The sequence below is a fragment of the Callithrix jacchus genome, chromosome 19 (assembly GCF_049354715.1).
Source record: "Callithrix jacchus isolate 240 chromosome 19, calJac240_pri, whole genome shotgun sequence".
NCBI lineage: Eukaryota > Metazoa > Chordata > Mammalia > Primates > Cebidae > Callithrix > Callithrix jacchus.
Window position 1 is genome coordinate 17503257 of NC_133520.1, and position 24416 is coordinate 17527672.

Genomic DNA, 24416 nt, shown 5'->3' on the forward strand with positions numbered 1-24416 from the left:
TTCATCTACCATCAGTCTTCCAGGGCTCCTGACCCTAAGAAACACCTCCCCACCAACTGCAATTGTGCCCAGGAGCACAAGTACAATATATCCTCTCTTTCCTTTAGGTCACAGTGGCACTTCCTCTGCCTAGAAAACCTTTCTGAAGCAAGGATACGAAATGAAAAATGTGAGATATAAATCAACACAAAACTCCTACCCTGCCTTTGAAACCCTGTGCAGTGCCACTCCTCCAGGTGCTCGGAACTCCATTCCACAGTCATCGTTCCCATCTGTACTGTGCTGTGCGTGACAGTACAGCCAGGCCAGAATCCAGGAGTCCTTGTCCCCAGACCGGCGCTCCTTTACGCTGGCATATTTATTTCCAACTATGGATTCCTAGGCCCCCAACTCAGAAATTTTGATTCAGTTGGCTTCACATGGAACCTGGAAATTCATATTTTCAAAAAGTATCCTGGCAATTCTGTCAAGCAGACAGGTATGGTACCCACTTCGCTACATCAACCAGCCCCACCCTGTCATTCTTCCATTAGGGACAGGGTCTCACCACACTGTCAGAAATCCCTGAGCATTACTCAGCAAAGGCTGGAGGCCCCACTGTCCTCCCTGAATGCAGGTGAGCCAATCACAGCCAAGTGTCCACCTGGCACAGCCACATGTCTGCTTGGGGACCAAGGCCCCACACTGAGTGAGTGGAAGAAGGACTCTTGGGAAGAAGGAAACTTGGGCCCTTGGAGTGCGGGGCTAACGAAGCAGCTGCCCAGACCCAGCTCAGGCAGACGGGAATTACCACAGTCTGATTGGAGAAGGGGTCCGTGTAGTTGATCCTCTGGGTGGTGCAATTCATGTCACCCGGCTGGCCAGGGCTTGTGAGAGGAGGAATGACCTCATAATGGTGTTTGCAGCTGAGCAACTGGGCTTGACCGGGGTACAGGGCAATACCTGGGGGCATAAACAGGAAAAGCGAGTGTCAGAAATCACAGTCCTGACCACATCCCTGAAATCATCTCACACCTATCAACAACCAATGTTCTGGATTCCCTGGATGACTACAGGGAAGGGAGAAGAAAAGGGTTTCAGAGAGTGGGCAGCCACATCCCCTGGCCTCAGAAGACCCACTCTAGCAGAGGGCACAAGCCCCTCCTCAGTAAGCCCCTGGCCATCCTGGGATCAGCCACCCTGATGTCCACATCAAAACCTGCTCTACCTCAGAGCCCTGCTCCACACCCTTCAAGGGAGTGTCCCTTGACTGAGCCCTGCTGTGCCATCCCTCCGGGCCAAGTCCCACCTGCAGAATTGGTGGGAGGCTCTAAGCTGTGGAATTCCTCAGAACTCATTTTGTCTTTTAGACTGGGAGCCCCCAGTGTGCAAGTCACATCCCAAGAGTCCTCCCTCTTCTCAGCCCAGGCACCTCTACTGACAGCAACTGTGCAACCTCAAGGGCAGCAATGCTAAGACAGCAGCACATGGCATCAGAGACAGACAGACTTCAGAGACTAAGAGACCAGACAGAGAAAGTAAAACGCACAGATACAGAGACTGAAGCAGACACACAGAGAAGAGGGACAAACACAAGACAGGAAGGGACAGGCAGAGGAGCCATGACCAGCACACCTGACTGTTGGAGGCTGGCAGGATGCCCCAGAGAGAGGGCACCTGGACTCTGGCTCTGCCGTGTGAGCAGGTCCTCCCTTGGGTCATGCAGGGGCATCTGTGGACAGAGCAGGTGTCACACACTGGGTGGCCAGGGCCCAAGTCACACAGCTTATGCTTCCCCATTTATTCTACAGCCCCCAGAATATCCAGTGTCAGCCCTGTGGTCTGGAGCAGATGGCTTGCTCTGTAGCAGAGCGGACTCCCCCACTCAGGGACCAGACACCCCAGTGGGGCAAAAAAGGTATACATGGTGTGGCCTGGGAGTCCCTGTTCAGGCAGGGTTCCTGCCTACCTTGAATGGCCTTACCTCCCCTGCCACCTCCCTACCTTACAGTCCAGCCTTGACTCCTGCTTCTCCTTATCCCTGTCCTTTAGCCCCAGACAAGTTAGTCTCATTCTCTCCAGAGAAGCCCTCTGCCTTCCTACACACCCTTAGCTATGCTGATCCTCATCCCAAAGACAGTCTCTGCCTAGCTATGTGCTTTTCAAAGCCCAGCTCAACCCTTACCTCTCTGCCAAGCTTTCCTTGACCCCTTCAGTAGCCTGCAGTAGCTACTCCAGGCTCTGTCCATTTCTCTCCTCAGCACATAATATGCTCCCAATGGCAGCTGTTTGGGAGTGAACTCTATACCTAGACTACGCTTGGGCTCCTCTGTCCTGCCTATAGTGCCACAAATACAATGGCAGCTCAAGGAGTATCTGCCAGCTGACACCCAGATCTGGTGCCCTGAGGCCTGGTCCAGGGGCAGGCTCTACCTGGGGCATCATAGCGATCCACCTCCTTGTAAGACACAGACATGACAGGGTGCTTGAGTTTCTCACGAAAGTCTGTGATGGTCTGGTAGACCAGGAAGACAGCCACAGCCATGAGCAGCAGGTAGATGAAGATGAGCAGGACCGAGAAGACATTCTTCAGGCAGGCCTTGCTGAAGCGGATGCTGCTGGAGGCAGACTCGCTGTCCAGGCCTAACAACAACAAAACACCACGTGACTCAGGACACAGGGACAAGGTACAGCCCGAGATGGCCAGCAACCTCCAGACCCTCGCTTACCTCACCAAGGAGGTAAGGTCACCTGCATGCCCAACCTCTCCACCCCACCCCACAAATCATAACAAAGGGTATGTAAACATTTGCTAAACAGCATCTCTGCCAGGCAGAGGACACCAAGCTGAAGGAGACTTATTGTCTTTAAGGAGTTTACTCTCAAAAGATAAAAGATAAAAAATAATAAAAATTTTAAAAGCAAAACAAAACGAAAATGAAAAAAAAAGGAACAGAAAAAGGAGTTGCCTCTCTAGAGGGATAGAAAGTTACAATCCAACAAGTGAACTGGCCTCAAGTTACCTCTCTGGCCTTACCCCTCACCACTCTACTTCCTCAATTCTCCCAGCTCTAGCTCTACTCCTTGACTTTCTGTTCTTCTGGCGTGTCCTTCTCAACCCGGGAGCCTCTCACATTTACCATTCCCTCTGCTTGAGTTTTTTCTTTCACAGCTGATGCCTCACTCATCCTAAGCCCCGAAAGGTATCTACTTGGCATCTGGCTTCCAACAGTGACAGAGTAGCTTGGTCACACCATCCTTCCACAGAAGCATTTTAATTTAGAAAGACATTTTCTCGGCCGGGCACAGTGGTTCATGCCTGTAATCCCTGCACTTTGAGAAGCCGAGGCGAGCAGATCAGCAAGGTCAGGCATTCAAGACCAGCCTGACCAACATGGAAAAACCGCGTCTCTACCAAAATTACAAAATTAGCAGGTGTGGTGGTGCATGCCTGTGATTCCAGCTACTCAAGAGGCTGAGGCAGGAGAATCGCTTGAACCCAGGAGGGGGAGGTTGCGGTGAGCCGAGATCATGCCATTACACCCCAACCTGGGCAACAAGAATCAAACTGTCTCCAAGAAAAAAAAAAAACCACGGCATTTTCTTGAGGAAGCCTCTCCTGACTCCTAACCTTTACTTAGGGACCTCTTCCTCAGTGTTCCCAGAGAGCCCTATATGTCCCCTACTTCATCACTCTGCAATGTCATGTCTATACATCTTTTATTCCCCTAGGCTGTGAGTTCCATGAGGGCAGGGTTGGGGCCAGTCTTATCCGTAACTGAATCTTTGGCCCTTCATGCTGTGCCTGGAACATTCTGCATTTACATAGTGACTGATTAAACACGTCCTGATGCCACTGGTACAACACAACTCTGTCTCCCCTACCTCCTTCATAAAATCCTGAGGCTAGAAGCTAGATTAATCTCTGTTATGCATGGAACTGTATCCCCTATGCCCACATTCATGTTGAAGCCCTAACATTCAATATGACTATATTTAGAGACAGGGCCTTTAAGGATATAATTGAGGTTAAATGTGGCCATAGGATGGCCACATTCTGATCTGACGGGACTAGAATCCTTATAAAAGAAGGAAAAGACACTAGCAGTACATGCATACAGGAAAAAAAGAAAAGACACAATGAGACGGCAGCTGTCTGCAAGCCAAGGAGAGAGGCCTCACCAGAAACCAATGCTGCTGGCACCTTGATATTAGACTTCACCCTTCCAGCACTGTGAGAAATAAACGTCTGTTGTTTATGCCACTCAGCCTGTGGCATTTTGTTAACAGCAGTCCAAGCTGACTAAGATACTCCCACAGGGCTCCCTGTGCCCTCTCTGCTTCTCAGCTGAAGATGGGGCTCCCTGAGAAGAAGCCCTATGGCCTTCACAGCCCAGCTGAGCAAAAGGCTAAGAACAAGGGAAGCATCTGAACGTAAGCCCCAAAAGGCATCTGGCTTCCAACAGTGACAAAGTAGCATAGTAACACCACCCTTCCTCAGAAAACAATTATAAACTTTGAACAATATATTTTAAATTATTTGAAGGCACTGGAGAAATGATCAAAAGCAGGGAGAAATTGAGAGTCTACCCTTGAAAGAGAAGAACTATACTTGGTGAGATTTATAAATCTGTAGCTTTTTGTCTAAGAATACATGTCAGTCCCTGTAAGGCATGGTTCAGAGTGACAGGACAAAGTTCAGGACTGGAAGGGCAGCCAGAAAGTTAAGAAGAAACCGTGAAAGGGAGGGAGCCACATAGTGGTGAACCTCCCAAGTCTGCAACTAAATTTATATTCAGATGCTTGGCTGGAGAACTCAGAGGCCAGTAAAAAAGTAACAATTGGAAACTGGAAGAACTGCATGGAGATTTTAACTATGGCTAATGCAGTGGAGATAGAGTTCAGAGCTTAAATCTTGCCCTATTAACTATATGCCAAAAAGAAAATCCTTCTGAAGATCATAACAGAATCCAGAATCTCTACATCATTCATAATGTCCAGTGTTCCATCAAAAATCACAAGACATGCTAAGAAACAAGAAAATGTGACCTGTTCTCAAGAAAAAAGCAATCTAAAACCAACACCAAGAGGAGCCACTGTTGCAATTGAGCAGACGAGCACTTTACAGCCCTTAAAGGAAAACACCTGGATAAGGAATAAGGACAAGATCAATAGAGAAACAAACTAGAAACAAGAGCCAAATACAGAAAATTTCACTTTTTCAGAATGAGAAAGCATTTTGGAGATGAATGGTTGCACAGCAATGTCAATGTACTTAATATTACTGAACTATATACTCAATGGTCAAGATGATGAGTTTTACATGATGTGTATCTAACCACAATAACGTTTCATTAAATTTAAAAAAAGATGGAAATTATAGATCTGACAAGAAATAAATGAAATAAAAAGTTCACTCTATAGGCTTGATAGCAAAAGGTGGCAGGAAAGGAGCCAGTGGGCTTTAAGTTAAATAAACAGCAACTATCCAATCTGAAGAAAATATTAAAGGAAAAAAAAACCCTAATGGAGCCCAGATAATTGTTACAGTATCCAGCAGTGTAATGACATGTAACTGGAGACAGAAAATGTCTCACAAAAAGTATCTGAAAAAAACAATGCCTCAAAACTGGAGAAAGACATTAACTTAAAGATCCAAGAAGCTCAATAAATGCCAACCAGGATAAGTAAAAAAAGACCATCCTGAGGCAAATCATAGTCAAACTGCTAATTAAAGAAAAGAGAAAAATCTTGAAGGTGGTGAGGAAAAATTTTTTTAAAAAATGTATGTACATATGAGTGTATGTGTACATATGTATATATCACATATAGTGCACTGATACTAATGACGACTAATTTCTGAACAGAAACAATGGAGACCAAAAGACAATGGAACATCTTCAAATGCTGAAAGAAAAAAATTTTTGTCTACCAGTATAATTCTCTATCCAGCAAAACTTCAAAAATGAAGGTGAAATATTTTCAGACTGGGCGCAGTGGCTCACGCCTATAATCCCAGCACTTTGGGTGGCCAAGGCAGGTGGATCACAAGGTCAAGAGATTGAGACCATCCTGGTCAACATGGTGAAACCCCGTCTCTATTAAAAATACAAAAATTAGCTGGGCATGGTGGTGCACACCTGTAGTCCCAGCTACTCGGGAGGCTGAGGCAGGAGAATTGCTTGAACCCAGAAGGCGGAGGTTGTGGTGAGCCGAGATCATGCCATTGCACTCCAGTCTGGTAACAACAGCGAAACTCCGTCTCAAAAAAAAAGAAATATTTTCAAACACAATGGCTGAGAGAATTCATCACTAACAGACCTGCATTACAATGCATGCTGACAAAAATTCTGAAAGCTAAAAGGAATTGACACTAGATGGTAACTCTCAGATGTAAAGAGCATTGAAAATGTTAAGTGAGTAAAACAAAAAAACTACTTAAAAAAAATCACCACTGCCTACAGCAGAAATTACTCAACAGTAAAGTTTACAACTTGCAAAAAACAAAAAACAGAGAAACGAAAAACCCCAGAAAGACAAAAACAGCAAAATGGTAGAGCTAAATCCAGCCATATTAATAATTACATCAAATGTAAATGGACTAAACAGTTCAATTAAAAACAGAGACTGTCAGCCTGGTTTAAAAACTAAACTCAACCATATGCTTTGATAGGAAATGGATTTTAAATACAAAGACACAAAAGAAAATCTGCTCATAATTATTTCATTTTACTTCATTTAAAAGCACAAAAGCAGAATCAGCACAAAACTATCAGTCTCCTGGGTTGGTAAAGACAAGGAAATAATTCATTCTTTACTTCTACAAGATCAAGCACCACCTCTACATGCAAGATTTTGTACTAGGTGCTTTAGGGAGATATCAAGAAAGGAGGACTGATGGACTATAATTCAAAGTACTACAGAATTTGGAAAGATGTGAGGATATAAAACATAAGGTTTCTTTCAACTGGAGGAAAAATGGGAAGCACAGGGAGAGTAGCAGTTATCAGCAAAGACTCTGTAGAGGGGGTCATGTTAGTTCTGCACCTAAACTATAAAGAGAATCTTAAGAAATAATTTGGGCCGGGCGTGGTGGCTCATGCCTGTAATCCCAGCACTTTGGGAGGCCAAGGTGGGTGGATCACGAGGTCAAGATATCAAGACCATCCTGCTCAACATGGTGAAACCCCATCTCTACTAAAAATACAAAAACTTAGCTGGGCATGGTGGCACATGCCTGTAATCCCAGCGACTCAGGAGGTTGAGGCAGAAGAACTGCCTCAACCCAGGAGGCGGAGGTTGCAGTGAGCCGAGATCACGCCATTGCACTTTAGCCTGGGTAACAAGAGTGAAACTCTGTCTCGAAAAAAAAAAAAAAAAAAAAAGAAAGAAAGAATTTTCATTATTCATTTATTTTCTGAACTGAAAGAGTAGATATACTGTACAGTGGTTAAGACTTAGCACGAACTTTAGAGTCAGAGTTATGAGCTCCAGCTGCAGCTTTGCTACTAACTACTCCATGGTCCTAGACAAGTTACTCAATGCACCTAAAGCCTTACATTTTTCATGTAAAATTGAAATAATCCCATTTTACAGGATTTTTGAGAGAAGTAAATGAGAGAATGCTGTAAAATGCATTACATAGTGCCTGCTCAATGGTAACAATTACTGGTAACATGGAAACAGAAAGTATCCTCTACCCTTCAAAAAACGAAGTGCTGAATTATGAAAATAGAAAAAATAAGGCCGGGCGCGGTGGCTAACGCCTGTAATCCCAGCACTTTGGGAGGCCGAGGTGGGTGGATCACGAGGTCAAGAGATTGAGACCATCCTGGTCAACATGGTGAAACCCCATCTCTACTGAAAAAAAAATACAAAAAATTAGCTGGGCACGGTGGCGTGTGCCTGTAATCCCAGCTACTCAGGAGGCTGAGGCAGGCGAATTGCCTGAACCCAGGAGGCGGAGGTTGCAGTGAGCCGAGATCATGCCATTGCACTCCAGCCTGGGTAACAAGAGCGAAACTCCATCTCAAAAAAAAAAAAAAGAAAATAGAAAAAATAAAGATCACAGAACTATAATCTTTTGAAAAATAAAACTGAAAAAATATATGCTGAAAGTAAAATGGAGGGAGGGCAGAATATACTGTCTTTCATATAGTAGGTATGGAATGTTTCCATGTTTGTCAAATGAATAAATAACCCAAATAATAGATGAACTAAGCCTTGCCACGCTAACTCAATCTGTCAGAGAATACTAATACAATCAACCATGTACAGCTATAAACCAAGTAAAGTCCCTTGCTGTTTTATTGGCAAAATACTTTAGAAAGTTTTTACTTTACACAGGAGTGCAAATTTCCAGAATGAGGGAAACCCAATGGGTAGCTGAGAGCTGAGCTACCAATGTCCAAAGCAGCTCTAGTTGTCCAAAAGAAATTAAAGCAATTCTTTCTCATCTCAGCTTCTTTTGTGCCTGATTCCACTTTCTCCTCTACCTACTGTTATTAGACACTGTGTCAATATCCGCTCCTTCATAGCTTTGCTATCCTTCTGTTTCTCTCATGACCCTGCTGCACTTTATACTAAGTCCTTCTCCATGAGTCTTGCATTCAAATTCTCCCCCAGGGAGTATCCTATATAGGGTGTTCCACTGGATACCTCACAAGACACTGACCTCCTTTATGCCAAGCCTATGGATGGCTTCCCTTTCTTGGGTGCTGACCCCTGAGCAGTCAGCTGTAGCTGGGCTGCGGGACCACAGGATCTATGCCCAGGAACCTCCATAGCTATTTAGCTTGGAAAGTACAACCATGGGTATATATGAGCTGCTCATAACTGCAGCAGCAATGAGTACCATTCTACATAGAATGAGCTTACTACATTCTAATGGGGTTTGAAAAGATCGTAAGATAAAACTGAAGGAAGTCTGAAGTGACTGATTTGGTGCATAACATCTGAATCTAATCTTTAAGAGTTGATAGGGACCTAAAAGGCCATCTGGCCCAACTCCACTCTTTGTACAACAATCCATATCCCACAGCCAGTAACTGGCACCATCAGATGAGTGTCTTAGAGTCCTGACTCCTAGCCGAATGTTCTTTCCCTACACAACTGTGAGGATTAATATTTAAAATCAGTCATTAATAAAAGATCTATTTGAAAGAACATACCTTCATAACCAGTAGAGAAGTCTGAAATACTTTTTTTTTTTTTTAAGAAACAGGGTGTCACTCTGTCACTTAGGCTGGAGGGCACTGGTGTGATCATAGCTCACTGCAGCCTTGAACTTCTGGGTTCAAGCAGGGTCTCACTCTGTCACTCAGGCTAGAGTGCAGTGCATGATTTTTGCTCACTGCAACCTCCACCTTGTGGGCTCAATCAATCCTCCCAACTCAGCCTCCCAAGCAGGTGGGACTACAGGCATGTGCCACAACGCCCAGCTAATTTTTGTATTTTTTGTAGAGATGGGTTTTCACCATGTCACCCAGGCTGGTCTTGAACTCCTGGACTCAAGTGATCCACCCGCCTTGGCTCCTAAAATGCTGAGATTACAGGCATGAGCACCTGACCTGGAAAACTTTTTTTTTTTTTTTTGAGACAGAGTTTCACTCTTGTTGCCCAAGCTAGAGTGCAAGGATGCAATCTTGCTCACTGTAACCTCCACCTCCCAAGTTCAAGCAATTCTCCTGCCTCAGCCTCGTTGAGTAGCTGGGATTACAGGCACGTGCCACCATGCCCAGATAATTTTTTGTATTTTTAGTAGAAACAAGGTTTCGCCATATTAGCCAGGCTGGTCTTGAACTCCTTGACTTCAGGTGATCTGCCTGCCTTGGCCTCCCAAACTGCTGGGATTACAGGCATGAGCCACTGCACCGAGCCCGGCAAAATTTTAAGACAAACTGTACTACATCCAGGCTGAAGAAAACAATAAAGATGAACAATAATTGGCATTTGTAGGCAGGTGTGTCCACTCTGCATTAAGCCAGATAAACATGATTTGAAATGTTTTGCCTTCATGATAGCCTTGGTTAGGGAAAGAAATAAAGTTCTCCCTACATGTTTTTGAAAATTCTAAAAATAGGCATAAAACAAAAAGGTCACATGCTAATTCTAGCACTGTAATTCATCTGGTAGAGGTACTTAGAAAAAATTACTCTTGTGGGAACATTGACCAAAGTCTTATCTTCGGTTTTACTCACAGAAGCCAAGTTTAGCTTCTTTACAGGCCTTTTCTTGATCCACAAATAGGCGTGCGATCTAAATAAAAACTGTAAAACTATTTACTTATCCTCCACACTTGCTATAAGTAATACTCCAATTCTGAAACTAGACACTTTATCATAAAAAAAAAAAGGTGCTGGATATTTGATAAAATGTCCCACGCACTCTGTAGTGAGAAAATGGAACGCTGGCTTTTTGTGGCAAACTGGATGAATGTGCTTTAAAAGTATACATCCTTTAAATGAATGCAAACTCGGGGTAGTAGGAAGACAAAAATAATGCACAAGATTTTGTTGGGAAAGGTAGTTTATATGCTTTGCAAAACCCATGACAGAATTCCTTCAAAACCCCAAACTTGCTCCAGAAGGCTAGTCTATCCACTAAGGCGATCTGTGATGGGCAATTCAGTTTCTGAAAATACCACGGAACCTCTACTCAGAGGGGCTTAGCTGTCTGCCGTAATCCTGTGAAACGGCACCTTGCAGGAAGCATTGGGCTAAGAGGCATTCTGAATTCTTTACCTACCTTTTTTTTTTTTTTGAGACAGAGTTTCGCTGTTGTTACCCAGACTGGAGTGCAACGGCATGATCTTGGCTCACCGCAACCTCCACCTTCTGGGTTCAAGCAATTCTCCTGCCTCGGCCTCCCGAGTAGCTGGGACTACAGGCGCGCACCACCATGCCCAGCTAATTTTTGTATTTTTAGTAGAGACGGGATTTCACCATGTTGACCAGGATGGTCTCGATCTCTTGACCTCGTGATCCACCCGCCTCGGCCTCCCAAAGTGCTGGGATTATAGGTGTGAGCCACCACGCCCGGCCTGCCTACCATTTTTTATTTGTTTAGTGTGGTAAGTTCTGTTTCCTCTTTTATAGATGTAATTTACATAGCATACAATTTACCCCTTTAAAGTAAATATATTCAGCAGCTTTTAGTATATTCATAAGATGTATAATCACCACCACTAATTACAGAAAATTTTCATTACCCAAAAGGAACTCTGTACCCAGGAGTGGTTACTTCCCCTTCCCTGGCAACCACTAATCTACTTTCTGTCCCAATGGATTTGCCTGTTCTGGACATTTTACATAAAGGGCATCATATATGTGGCTGTGTCTGACATCTCTCACTTAATATGTTTTTGAGATTCAGCTGGCCATGGTGGCGCATGCCTTTAATCCCAACACCTTGGAAAGCTGAGGCAGGTGGATCACCTAAGGTCAGGAGTTCAAAACCAGCCTGGTCAACATGGCAAAACCCAGTCTCCACTAAAAATACGAAAGTTAGCCAGGCATGGTGGCAGGCACCCATAATCCCAGCTACCCTAGAGGTTGAGGCAGAAGAATCAGTTGAACCTGGACGGTGGAGGCTACAGTGAAAAAAGAAAAAAGATTCATCCAAGTTATAGAATGCTTCAGTTTCTCATTCTTTTATTGCCAAATAATATTCTATTCAGTGAATGTACCATTTTACCTATCCATTCATCAGTTGACAGTCATTTGGCTTATTTCCACCTTTTGGCCATTACAAATAAAGCTGCTATGAACACTCATGTACACGTTTATTGGAGATGTGAGTTTTCTTTTTTTTTTTTTTGAGACGGAGTTTCGCTGTTGTTACCCAGACTGGAGTGCAATGGCACGATCTCGGCTCACCGCAACCTCGGCCTCCTGGGTTCAGGCAATTCTCCTGCCTCACCCTCCGGAGTAGCTGGAATTACAGGCACATGCCACCATGCCCAGCTAATTTTTGTATTTTTAGTAGAGACGGGGTTTCACCTCGTTGACCAGGATGGTCTCGATCTCTTGACCTCGTGATCCACCCGCCTTGGCCTCCCAAAGTGCTGGGATTATAGGCATGAGCCACCACGCCCGGCCGAGATGTGAGTTTTCATGTGGACATAAGTATTCATTTCTCATGAATATATAGGAGTGGAATTGCTGGACCACAGGGTAACTCTGGAGTTAACCTTTTGAGGAACTGCCAGACTATTTTCCACAGCAGCGACACCATTTCAGATTCCCACCAACAACGTATGGGGGTTCCAATTCCTCTACATCCTTGCCAAAACTTATTATCCATTTTTAAAAATTTACAGCCATCCTAGTGGGTGTGAAGTGGTATCTCAACGTGATGTAGATTTCCACTTCCCTGATGACTAATGATGTTGACCAATATGTGATGTGCTTACTAGTCATTTGTGTATCTTCTTTGGAGTCATGTCTCTTCAGATTCTTTGCCCATTTTTAAATTGAGTTATTTGTCTTTATTTTTGAATTGCAGGAGTTATTTACATATTCTAAATACCAGTCCCTTATCAGATGTATGATTTGCAAATATTTTTTCCCACTCTGTAGGCTTTTTCACTTTCTTGATAGTGTCCTTTGATACACAAAAGGTTTTATTTTTGTGAGGGAGGGGGATGGAGTCTCACTCTGTGACCCAGGCTGGAGTGCAATGTCAGGATCTCAGCGCACTACAACCTCCACCTCCCAGGTTCAAGCAATTCTTCTGCCTCAGCCTTCTGAGTAGCTGGAATTACAGGCATGAGCCACCACACCTGGCTAACTTTGTATTTTTAGAAGAGGTGGGGTTTCACTATGTTGGCCAGGCTGGTCTCGAAATCCTGACCTCAGGCTATCCACCTGCCTCGGCTTCCCAAAGGGCTGAAATTACAGCTGCGAGCCACCATGCCCAGCCAATGTTTTCATTTTGGTAAGGTCCAATGTATGAATTTTTTGTCTATCCCATTATATACAGTTGTTTCCAGGAAGAACTGATTATAATGACTAATTAACCAAGGGTTTTCCTCAGTTTGATTACATCTCTGGAATAAGAAACTGCTTATTCAATTAGCACGTCTCGTGTCATTTCTCCCTTTGAACTGAATACTAAGTGGTTCTCATTCACTTCATAGACGGGAATAGTTTTTACTGCATTATGGTAAGGAATTTTGTATTCCAGAGAATAAAACTGGAATACAACCCTGCACATTTGGGTGCTTCACTTGAATCTCCAATGTTAGCCAGGCTGGTCTTGAACTCCTGACCTCAGGTAATCTGCTCCCTTCGGACTCCTAAAGTGCTGAGATGAGCCACAGCATGAGCCCCTTCAGGTGTGAGCCACTGAGGCTGCCCCTTTATTCATTTTGAAGCACCTGATTCTACCATTTATTAGGCCCTCATTCATTCATTCCAGCTGGCTCAGTTGCTCCTAGATGAGACACTATCCTACTTTAAATCCTACTGCTCTTCCCCAGAGAACAAATAGGTACGGAGTTCCTACAGTACTCATACTCCATAGAAGTCTGACTTTTTTTTTTTTTTAAGACGAAGTTTTGCTCTTGTTACCCAGGCTGGAGTGCAATGGCGGGATCTCAGCTCACCACAACCTCCACCTCCTGGGTTCAGGCAATTCTCCTGCCTCAGCCTCCTGAGTAGCTGGGACTACAGGCATGCACCACCATGCCCAGCTAATTTTTGTATTTTCAGTAGAGACGGGGTTTCACCTTGTTGACCGGGATGGTTTCGATCTCTTGACCTCGTGATCCACCCGCCTTGGCCTCCCAAAGTGCTGGGATTATAGGCGTGAGCCACCGCGCCCGGCCTAGATGTCTGACTTCTATGGAGTCATACTTCTATAATACACTCCACATCAGGCACTGCAGTTACAGTAAAGGAGAAGACAAAATTTGTGTGCCTCATAGAACTTGCAGGGCAATGCCAAGGAGTGGACAGCAATTAACTGAATAATTAAACTCAACAAATGTAACCTATCAACTGTGTTAAGTGTTACAAAGGAAAGCATATCACAGGGAGAAAAGGACCTCATCAGGGAAGTCAAGGAAGGCTCTTACTCACCCTCTTTGTGGTGTTAGCACTTGGCATAACAGGTGAAGCAGTCCATAAGTGATCTGCTAGAGGGAAGGGAGAATTTGAAGCAGGAAACCTCTCATCTAAGAACAACTGAGCCAGAGTCAGAATACTTTTGGAGCAGATGACCTTAGAAGATGGCAGGTGACAGAGCAGATCACCCTGGGAGATAGCAAATTTGAGCCCTGCCACTCATGAGCTCTGAGCATGTTCCTTAATGTCTGTACCTTGGGTTCCTCAGCTATAAACTAGGACTAACCAACCATTTGCCTCACAGAGTGGCTGTGAAGATTATGGGATAAAGTGTATACAAAAAGCCCTATAGGTCAGGTGCAGTGGCTCAAGCCTATAATCCCAGCACTTTGGGAAGCCAGGCAGGTGGATTGCCTGAGGTCAGGAGTTCGAGACCAGTCTGACCAACATGGTGTCCGTCTCTACTTAAAAAAAAAAATGCAAAAAATCAGCTGGGCGTGGTGGCAGGCACCAGTAATTCCAGCTACTTGGGAGGCTGAGGCAGGAGAATCACTTGAACCCAGAAGGCAGGGGTTGCAGTGAGCGACAAGAGCGAAACTCTCCAAAGAAAAAAAAGCCCTATAGGGTGGGAGCAGTGGCTCACACCTGTAAGAGACCAAGTTCTCTCAGCACTTTGGGAGGTCAAGGCAGGCTTGAGCTCAGGAGTTTGAGACCAGCCTGGGCAACACTGCATAACCTTGTCTCTTAAAAAAATTTAACAATTTGCCGGGTATGGTGGTGCACGCCTGTAGTCCCAACTCCTCGGGAGGCTGAAGTGAGCCACGATCACACTACTGCACTGTAGCCTGGTCCACAAAGCAAGGCCCCATCTTTTAAAAAAAAAAAAAAAAGAAGGCCGGGCATGGTGCGGTGACTCACACCTATAATCCCAACACTTTGGGAGGCCAAGGCAGGTGGATCACGAGGTCAAGAGATCGAGACCATCCTGGTCAACAAGGTGAAACCCCGTCTCTACTAAAAATACAAAAATTAGCTGGGCATGGTGGTGCGCACCTGTAGTCTCAGCTACTCGGGAGGCTGAGGCAGGAGAACTGCTTGAACCCAGGAGGTAGAGGTTGTGGTGAGCCGAGATCACGCCATTGCACTCTAGTCTGGGTAACAACAGCGAAACTCCGTGTCAAAAAAAAAAAAAAAAAGAGCCCTACAAAGTCCTAGTACATGAAAGCAGCCCCAAAATGGCAACTATTATCATCATTACCATTATTTTGATTACTATTAGACTACTCAAAGGGGCCGAGTGCAGTGGCTCACATCTATAATCCTAGGACTTTGGAAGGCTGAGGCAGGCAGATCACTTGAGGTCAGGAGTTCGACACCAGCCTGGCCAACATGGTGAAACTCCATTTCTACTAAAAATACGAAAATTAGCCAAGAGTGAATCCAAATGCCTGTAATCTCAGCTACTCCAAGGGCTGAGGCATGAGGATTGCTTGAACTCAGGAGGTGGTGACTGCAGCAAGCTGAGATTGTGACACTGCACTGTAGCCTGGGTGACACAGCAAGACTCAGTCTTAAAAGAAAAAAACAAAACAAAACACTCAGAGGCAGGAAATGAGCTCTGAGAGTTGTGTCAGTCCACCAAATTAGAGCGAACTCACTATTAGGACAGCCAAATGGACTGAGAGCTGAATCTTCTGTGGTTTAGAAAGTGAGCCCAGCTCATCTGGTTCCCCCAAAGCAACTGGGAAGGCTTCTGCCAGTTGATGAACTACCCAAAATTTGCTCTGCCTAAGACCTGGCTTCCTATTCTGATCGATCTCAAGCTTTGCAGCTCCAGGAATCTGAGGCAAAAGAAAGGCTGCTAAGGTCCAAGGTCATTAGGGCCACCTACTAATTTACCTGGACACTTCTCTATGAAAGGAAACACAAAGGCAAGCCTCATCACTTCAAGTCTGGCCTCCTTCCTCTTCTTCCTCCTGCCTCCATCTATGCTCTCTGGTTGGGGGCAAGAGGGTAGTGCAAGGTGTGGGAGGCAAAATAAAGGCTCCCAAAGATGTCCAAGTGTTAATCCTTACAGCCTATAAATATGTCAAGTTGCATGGAAAAGGGTAGTATTAGGGCAGCATGAGACTAATGTTGTTAATCAACTGACTTTAAAGTACAGAGATTTTCCTGGGTTATCTGGGTGGACCCAATGTAATCACAAAGGCCCTTTAAACATGGAAAAAGAAGGCAAGAGAGTCAGCGTCAGAGTGATGTGATATGAGAAAGACTTGACAAGCCACTGCTGCTTTTGAAGCTGGAAGAAGGGGCCACAAGCCAAGGAATGCAAGAGGCCTGCAGAAGCTAGAAGAGGCAAAGACCAAATTCTCTCCTTGAGCCCCTAGAAAGGAATTCAGGCCTGCCAACAGCTTTTCACCCAGTGAGATCCATTTTGGACTCCTGACCTCCAGAACTGTAAGATAATAAATTTGTGCTTTTTTAAGCCACTAAGTTTGTGGTAATTTGTTATAGAAACAATACAAAACTGGAGGGAGGACTCAAGATGGCGCTGTGAGAACAACCCAGGATTGGAGCTCTCCTTGAATCCGCGGAGAGGGACATGGATGAATCTGTAGAACATCATCCTCAGCAAACTGACACAAGAACAGAAAATGAAACACCGCATATTCTCACTCATAGGTGGGTGATGAAAAATGAGAACACATGGACACAGAAAGGGGAGTACTGAACACTGGGGTCTATTGGGGGGAAAAGGGGAGGGCCAGTGGGAGGGGGAGGTGGGGAGGGATAGCCTGGGGAGAAATGCCAAATGTGGATGAAGGGGAGAAGGAAAGCAAAGCACACTGCCATGTGTGTACCTATGCAACTGTCTTGCATGCTCTGCTAATGTACCCCAAAACCTAAAATCCAATAAAAAATTAAAAAAAAAAAAAGAAACAATACAAAACTAATATCCAGGGCTTTCAAACTGTTCTCCCTGGAGCCTTAGGGCTTTAGAGGCAATGCCTGGTGTCAGAGGGAATGTTAGCCATGCCACTATCTTTTACATATTGGGCTTTAATAAAAAATGCTTAAAATATTGTTTTGGGTGAGCATTTTTGGTTTTTGTCTGTTTGGTAGAGACAGGATCTTGCTTTGTTGTCGAGGCTAGTCTCAAATTCCTGACCTCAAGAGATCCTCCCATCTTGGCTTCCCAAAGTATTGGGATAACCACCACTTAAAACACTGTTTAAAAACCACTGGTGTAGTAAAGAGAGTTTAGAGTTAGGTGAAGCTTAATTCAGTCTGTGTTTTCCAGCTGTACGACCTCCCTGTGCTTTACTCAACCTCCCTGACCCTGGAGGCTTCATCTGTAAAAGAGGGATAACCACCTCACGGGGTTGATGTGAGAATTAAATGGGGCAAATGGGGTAGGGCAGATCCTGACACAGGGGAAGCAGTCAGGAAATGCTAGCTGCCCTTCCAGCCTCCTTCCTTCCATGTAATCCTTTTTTTTTTTCTTTTTTGAGACAGAGACTCAATCTTGTCGCCCAGTCTGGAGTGCAGCAGCATGATCTCGTCTTATTGTGAACTCCACCTCCAGGGTTCAAGTGATTCTCCTGCTTCTGCCTCCCAAGTAGCCGAGATTACAGGCACGTGCCATCACATCTGGCTAATTTTTGCTTTCTTTAGTAGATATGGGGTTTTACCACGTTGGCCAGGCTGATCTCGAACTCCTGACCTAAGGTGATCCACCCGCCTCAGCCTCCCAAAGTGCTGGGATTACAGGCATGAAGCACCATGCCTGGTCCCTTCCATGCAGTCTCCTTTTAGGAGCAGGCAGAATCACATTAGTTCCTGTCCTGTTCCCTCTCCCACAAATAGATGGGACCCACCCAAGAAGTGAAGTCAGGGTGGGGCTTCATTCATTCACTCAATTAATCTTTACTATGTGGTCAAGGCTAGAGTGATGAGCAAAACAGACTGGTCTTCTGTCCTCAGGGAGCTTCATTCTAGTAGAACAGGGGTCCCCAAACTCCAGGCCACAGACCAATACGGGTCCTTGGCCTGTTAGGAAGTGGGCCACACAGTAGGAGGTGAGCAGTGAGCGAGCACTACTGCCTGAGCTCCACCTCCTGTCAGATCAGCTGTATTATTATATTCTCACAGGAGTGCAAACCCTATCGCGAACTGTGCATACAAGGGATCTAGGCTGTGCACTCATGAAAATCTAACTATGCCTGATAATCTGAGGCGGAACAGTTTCAGCCTGAAACCATTCCCCAACCTCCATTTGTGGAAAAACTGCCCTCCACAAACCAGTGCCTGGTGTCAAAAAGGTTGGGGACTGCTGTAGTAGAACAGACAGACACTAGTCAGACAAACAAATGCACCACTCCAACAGCAACAGCTGGAAAGGAGAGGCACATGGACAGTGCTGGAAGGTGGGAGGTAGTCTGGCCAGAAGGTTAGAGAAGGCTCTGTAGAGAAAAATGAAAGAACTGAAAGCTGAAGAATGATTAGGCATTAACTATGTGAAGAAAGTGAACTCAAAGCAGAGAAATAAACAACAAAACGGCCCTATGGTGAAAGGGAACGAAGCCTAAATTTTAAAAGATCAGCATGGCTGAGGGCCAGAGAAAAAGGGGATGGATGAGGGGAAGGAAGGAGGAGAGAGCTACTCTGAAGTTCAGCTGAATAACTGGCAATTCCATTCCTGGAAACAGGAAATACTGGAAGAGGACCAAGCTGGGACTGAGAAGATCATGAGGTCAATTTTGGACATGTGGAGTTGAGGGAACCTTTGGGAAATCCAAGCAGAACTATCACCTGGGCAGCTGGAAATACAGGATATGTAAGTTTGGAGTTTGTAGGTAACCTCTGGGCTAGAAATGTAAACATGGGAGACACATGTGAGCACGTGTGGCTGAAGCAGGGGAGCACGCCTAGGGGGAGCTGCCTATGAGAGTAAGAGAAAGGGGCCTGCAACCAACACTGAATGCCTAAGAGCTGGAGAGAGTAACTGTAACGGAGCCTGGAAGGAGTGGCCTGAGAAATGCTCCATCACAGAAGCTAAGAGAGCAGCATGTATCCAGGAGGAAGAAGTAGTCGGCAGTGTCAAACATTGCTGTAAGGCTCCATGAGATGCCAAGTGAATGATAGGACCCTGCTTACCCAACTTAGCAGCATTATTAGATAGACCTGGTATCTGAAAGGTGGGGCCTATTAGATCTTCTTTGACTTGGATATTAGAGGCTCACCTGTTAGCAGCTTCAAGGGAAAGAGGAACAGAAGAACCGAGATCCAAGCATTTGCCATTGTATACCATGACCTGGCCTCAAGAACTGGCTCAAATTGGAATTAAGAACAGACACCAGCCTAGACACAGCCTCTGTTCCAAAGCTGGTTAAATATGTATAGCTTTAAAACTAGGGCAATTCTTGAGATCTGACACCAGGGTGCAAGGCAGGGGGCTCCTCCTCTCCCACAGTTGGCAAGGTGCCTGGACTGGGGCGTCCAATTGCAGCAACAGCACAGCAAAGCAACAAACCCACTCACCTGGTAAGACACCTGGACCTTGGACTTTGACTGTCTCCTCGTCCTGCTCGTCTGCCAGTTCTGAGTTCTCAACCACCTGGTCCAACTCCTCACTTAGCTAAAGAAAGAAGTAAAGAGAGCAAAACTGAGTCAACTATGTCAGCCTTGCTTTTCTAGACTAGAACAAGAAAGCGGAAGCTGCTTCTCACTTAATTGTCACCAAAAACCACATGATGTAGAGTGCATTACAGCAATTTCACAGATGAGGACACCAAAGCTCAGAAAGCTCAAGAAGCTTTCTGCCTGCTATGTTCCTAGGACAACTGTAGCAAGTACCACAAACTGAACAGCTTAAAATAACAGAAATGTCTTCTCTCACAGCTCTGGAGGCTAGAAATCTAAGTCAAGGTGTTGGCAGGGTTGGTTCCTCCTGCGAGCGGTGAGGGAATCTGTTCCATGCCTCTCTCCTGGCTTCTGGTGACAGCCAGCAATCTTGGCGTTCATTGGCTTGTAGAGGCATCCAATTTCTGCTCTCTGCGGCCATCTTCACAAGGTGTTCTCTCTGTGTGTCTTGACATGGTCATCGTCTTTAAGGACACCAGCCATGTTGGATTAGGGGCCCACCCTACTCCTATATGTCCTCATCTTAACTAATTACACCTGCAATGACCCCATTGCCAAACAAGGTCACAATCTGAGGTACCTGGGGTTGGGACTTCAACATATCTTATTTAAGGAAACACAACTCAACGACCACAAAGCCAGGGAAAGATGCAGCCAGGAGTCAAATCCAAGTTGGTCTGGTTCCAAAGCCTATGGTCTTAACCACTTCCCAAAGGAAGAGGAAATGTGGCTTAGAGTCTGCTGAAAGAGAATAGGGAACAGTGAAGGTGGTGTCAGAGCTCTCTCTGGCACTCTGGCCGAAGTCCACCAATTTGGGCTGCAAACAGCAGAACAAAGCAGGAGGGGCAGGCAGTCCAACACAGGGCTAGGTGCTAATTATAATCAGCAACCTGATAGCCGGCAACCACAACCTCAACCTCACTTCACCAGTGGTCTCACCTGTCAAATGGGGAAATTATACCACGGAGAAGGGTAGAAGGATGGAAAGGATACCATGATAATTAACAAGTCTCTGCAGGATGGAGGAGGAGGGCAAGAAAGGTCAAGACTAGAGCTTAGAAGGGACGTCATTCCTGAATTGGAAGGGAGAGGGGACAGCTTTCCCAAGCATTTTTTCAGGCTCACAGCATCAGTGTTTAAGGTTTCAAGACATTTTCATTAAAAACTCACCTCCAAGAGAGGAGTGAAAAACAGCTCTTATGCATCTGTTTTTCTATCTCCCTCCCCACGACTCCACTCCAGCCCCTTATAATCAGGCAAAACCTCCAGTTTAAAGCCCTCCAAGCACAAAAGAAAAGGCTGAGTGCGGGGCTTGGTGTGGTGGCTCACGCCTGTAATTCGAGCACTTTGGGAGGCTGAGGTGGGCGAATCTCTTGAGATTAGGAATTCGAGACAAGTCTGGTCAAAATGAAACCCCATCTCTACTAAAAAATACGAAAATTAGCTAGGCATGGTAGTACATACCTGTAGTGCCAGCTACCTGGGAGGATGGGGCAGGAGAATCTCTTGAACCTGAGACGGAGGTTGCAGTGAGACAATATCGCACCACTGCACTCTAGCCTGGGCGACAAAAATGAAACTCCGTCTCAAAAAAAAAAAAAAAAAAACCACCAGTGGGAAAGGGGCAAGGAGGCTGGTGAAGGCACCAAGAGATGTAAGCCACTAGTGGGAGCACAGATAAAGAAGTCCCCAGAGGTTTCACTGGCCAAAGGGAGAGGAGGATGTTAGTTCTAGGAAGTTTCAAAGTTCCCTAATCCAAGCCTCACCCAGCTCCACCCTGATCCAGGTGCTAACACTCTCCCGGGGAGTTCCCTGATTACCCGCAGCCAATGAGCCTATCTCCTTGCCTGCCCCTGGCCAAATTCTCAGTATATCCCACCCTCCCTAAGGCAAAATCCCCCCCTCAGTAAATAAACCTACTCACAGCTAGGTACACTCACAGAGTGGTTCAGGCAAGAAAGATGCTGGACATTCTCTGGGTGGCCCCTTTCTCTGAAGAGGGAAGACCCAGGCGGTATAGAACAGGCCTCTGAAGAAGGCAAGGGGAAGGGACCCTTCCAGTGCTTTCCACCTTGGAGATGCCTCCAAAGAGAAACTGAGTCCACTCTGGGCCTCGGCCCTGCAAGCGGGATAAGTGCCTGTATTTTAATAAATATTTTATGAGCCCTGCTAGGTGAGGAGATACAGCTGGCTAAATGTGGATGGTGAGGCTCATGTTCCTGCTTAGCTAAGATCCCAAAGCACCCTAGATGCAGGAGCTGCCCACACCCTGTTAACAGGAGCTTTCATTCACTGTGGGGTCACTATCTGCCAGACACTGAGCCAAGCACTTTCCACACCAACTTATCTAATCCCCAACCAACCCTAGGAGGTAGAGACTCTTATTAATCTTCATCTTTCAGACAAAAAAATGGAGGCTTGGAAACTTAGGTGACTTGATAAAAGTCACACAAATGGCGAGAGACAAAGCCAAGACAGGAATGTGGGCTTTCTGACTTGAAATCCCTAGTATTTGTCCACTGTGCCTATCAACCAAAAAACTTTCAGACACATCTCATTCCCCAGGATTCCCCCACTGTTTAGGGTGCAGATTCTTGGGGCCATGGAATCCACAACATTGGTTAAAAGCCCTCAGACTCCTTTCAGACAAAACAGATGGAATAAAGGGGATGGGAGGAGAAATACAGAAATCTGTCCAAGGCCAGATTCCAGCCAAGATCCTACACTAAAAAATGGCAGGCCTTAGGCAAATCTCATCTGCCTTCAACTTGGCTTTCCCCTCCACTGTAGGGCTAAGCCACCTGCTTTATATAGTCCACAAAGCCCTTCTGTGAATCAGTCTTTTTACAAAGGGATATATATATGTACAGCAGTAACTATTGACTAAGGCAGAAGGCAGCAAGTTCGTATGAGAGGGACAAACAGAACGCCACACCAGTCTGGAAAGTCAACCCCCACGGAGCACATGGAGCTTCAAGTAGCCTTTGACTTATGGGGGCGTTTTACCCAGTGAAGTTTGGCGGAGGGTTGGTGAAAAAATGGTGTGAGCACATGCACAGAAGCAGGAGCATATTTGAAAACTGAGTTTCCATTGTGCCCACAACCTAGGTGGGTGAGGAGGTGGCAAAGGTAATGAGAGACACGGCTGCTACGCTGCACGGAGCTTTGGGAGCTCGCTGAGAAGTCTGGACTGTTCTAGGGAGACCAAGGGCGGTGTCAGGTCTGAGAAAAAAGGAATGCACCGAGGTCAAGGCAGGGCCTCCAGGCAAATCTGGAGAGTACAAGAGACTGAAGGGAACGATGGTAACACAGTATCACACTCAGAGGTTACAGCAAACACAGGGACACAAACTGGAGGAGGAGCGGTGCCTGCCCTTGGCCAGTGAGGGGGCACGGTGGAGGGGCACAGAAGAGGACGGTTGCCAAAGATGACCAAGCTCTGGGGCCCGACCAGAGGAGGAGGAGGAGAGCAGTTTCACTAACTACAGCTGGAGAAGTCAGCAGGCAGGGTTGCCCTGAAGGAAGCGCTGGACGCCAAGCCTGCAGCGCAGGGCAGAGAAAAGACAAAGAACTGCAAAAGTGGTAAAGTCGTAGGAGGAGGTTAGACTGGAGGGAGAGACGGAGAGGAACGAGCACCAGCAAAGGCCATGAAGGCACTTTTTCACAGCGAGGCGGTCACCGAAAAACAGGTAATCAATTCTGTCACCAGCCGCGGAGACCGCGAGGTCTTGGGCTTGGAGGGAGAGGATGCCCACGACGCCAACCGCGCATCTGCTCTCGCCAGGAGGAGGGCGCGGGCGCTCCACTTGTTGCAAAGAACGCCGAGTTCCTCGGGGCCACCCGGCCGCCACTCCGGCCGGGAGCGCGGAAAGCTGGGCCTGAGGTAGCTTTAATCATTCACCTGCTGTTTACGGGTCGCGGCGCCAGGGACCCTACTCGGGCCCTCGGCCAAACAACCGGCAGCATCCGGAGGAGGCTGGGCGCCCGCTTCGCCCCCTCGCTTCCTTCCTGCTCCTGGGCCGCTCCTCTGCAGCCCCGGAGCCCTCTACAGATGCACCCGCCAGTCCCTCCGAAGAGCCCTCGGCCGCGCAGCCCCGACGCCCCCGCCCCGCCTCCGCCCAGACCCCCGGGACCCTGCTCCTCCGCCTCACAGGAAACTTCCCTTCAGTCTCTCACAACCTCCTACCTCCTGGTAGGATGTGGAGCGCTCCTGCCGGATCATGGCACTGACCAGAGCTTCGGCACACCTGAGACCGCCACTGCCCGCGGCGCAGGGAGGCAGCACTGCGGCCGCTGCACCTGGACCTGCGGGCTCCGCCAGGCGAAACCGGTCCAGAGAGGCGTCCCAGAGACCAGGCGTGGCGGTACTGGGCGCATGCGCCTGGTCGCTGCCGCCCAGGAGCCGCGAAAGGGTTGCTGGGAAATGTAGTTCTGAGTGGAGGCGGCTGTCACACCCCTAAGGGCGGCAAAGCTTGCCTGTGACCCTGGGCCAGCTAAACGGGTCCTTATACGTTTGCCTCTGCGTCTCTCACTTCCTCTCTTTGTTGGATGGGGAGGGACGGAGAAGAGGAGTAGAAAGTGGAACAAAGTCAGATAAGAGATGAGTAGAAGCCCCTAAACTATATATAATTGCAAGAGGAAGCTTGGCCTGGCAGTTTAGAACTGTAATAAATGTCTGGAGAGCGCTTTGTATGTTATAAAGCGCTCTCACTCACATTATGCCCTTGA

At 46.5% G+C, this 24416-nt stretch overlaps 1 protein-coding gene across 4 annotated transcripts in view; it reads right to left on the reverse strand.

Annotated features, from left to right (window-relative positions):
- PACC1 (proton activated chloride channel 1) overlaps positions 1-24061 on the reverse strand; it is a 43552-nt gene extending 19491 nt beyond the window's left edge. For 2 of the 4 annotated variants that reach the window (XM_002760544.6, XM_035281276.3), the window contains exons 1-4: positions 23875-24061; positions 19587-19683; positions 2413-2622; positions 791-942 (exon numbers count right to left, since the gene is read on the reverse strand). In XM_002760544.6, the coding sequence (XP_002760590.2) occupies positions 791-942; positions 2413-2622; positions 19587-19683; positions 23875-23910 (495 nt within the window). In that variant the 5' untranslated portion in view covers positions 23911-24061. The remainder of the gene's footprint in view (positions 1-790; positions 943-2412; positions 2623-19586; positions 19684-23874) is intronic. The other 2 variants (XM_035281275.3, XM_008985252.5) reach the window with 2 other exon arrangements.
- Between the last annotated feature and the right edge of the window lie 355 nt (positions 24062-24416).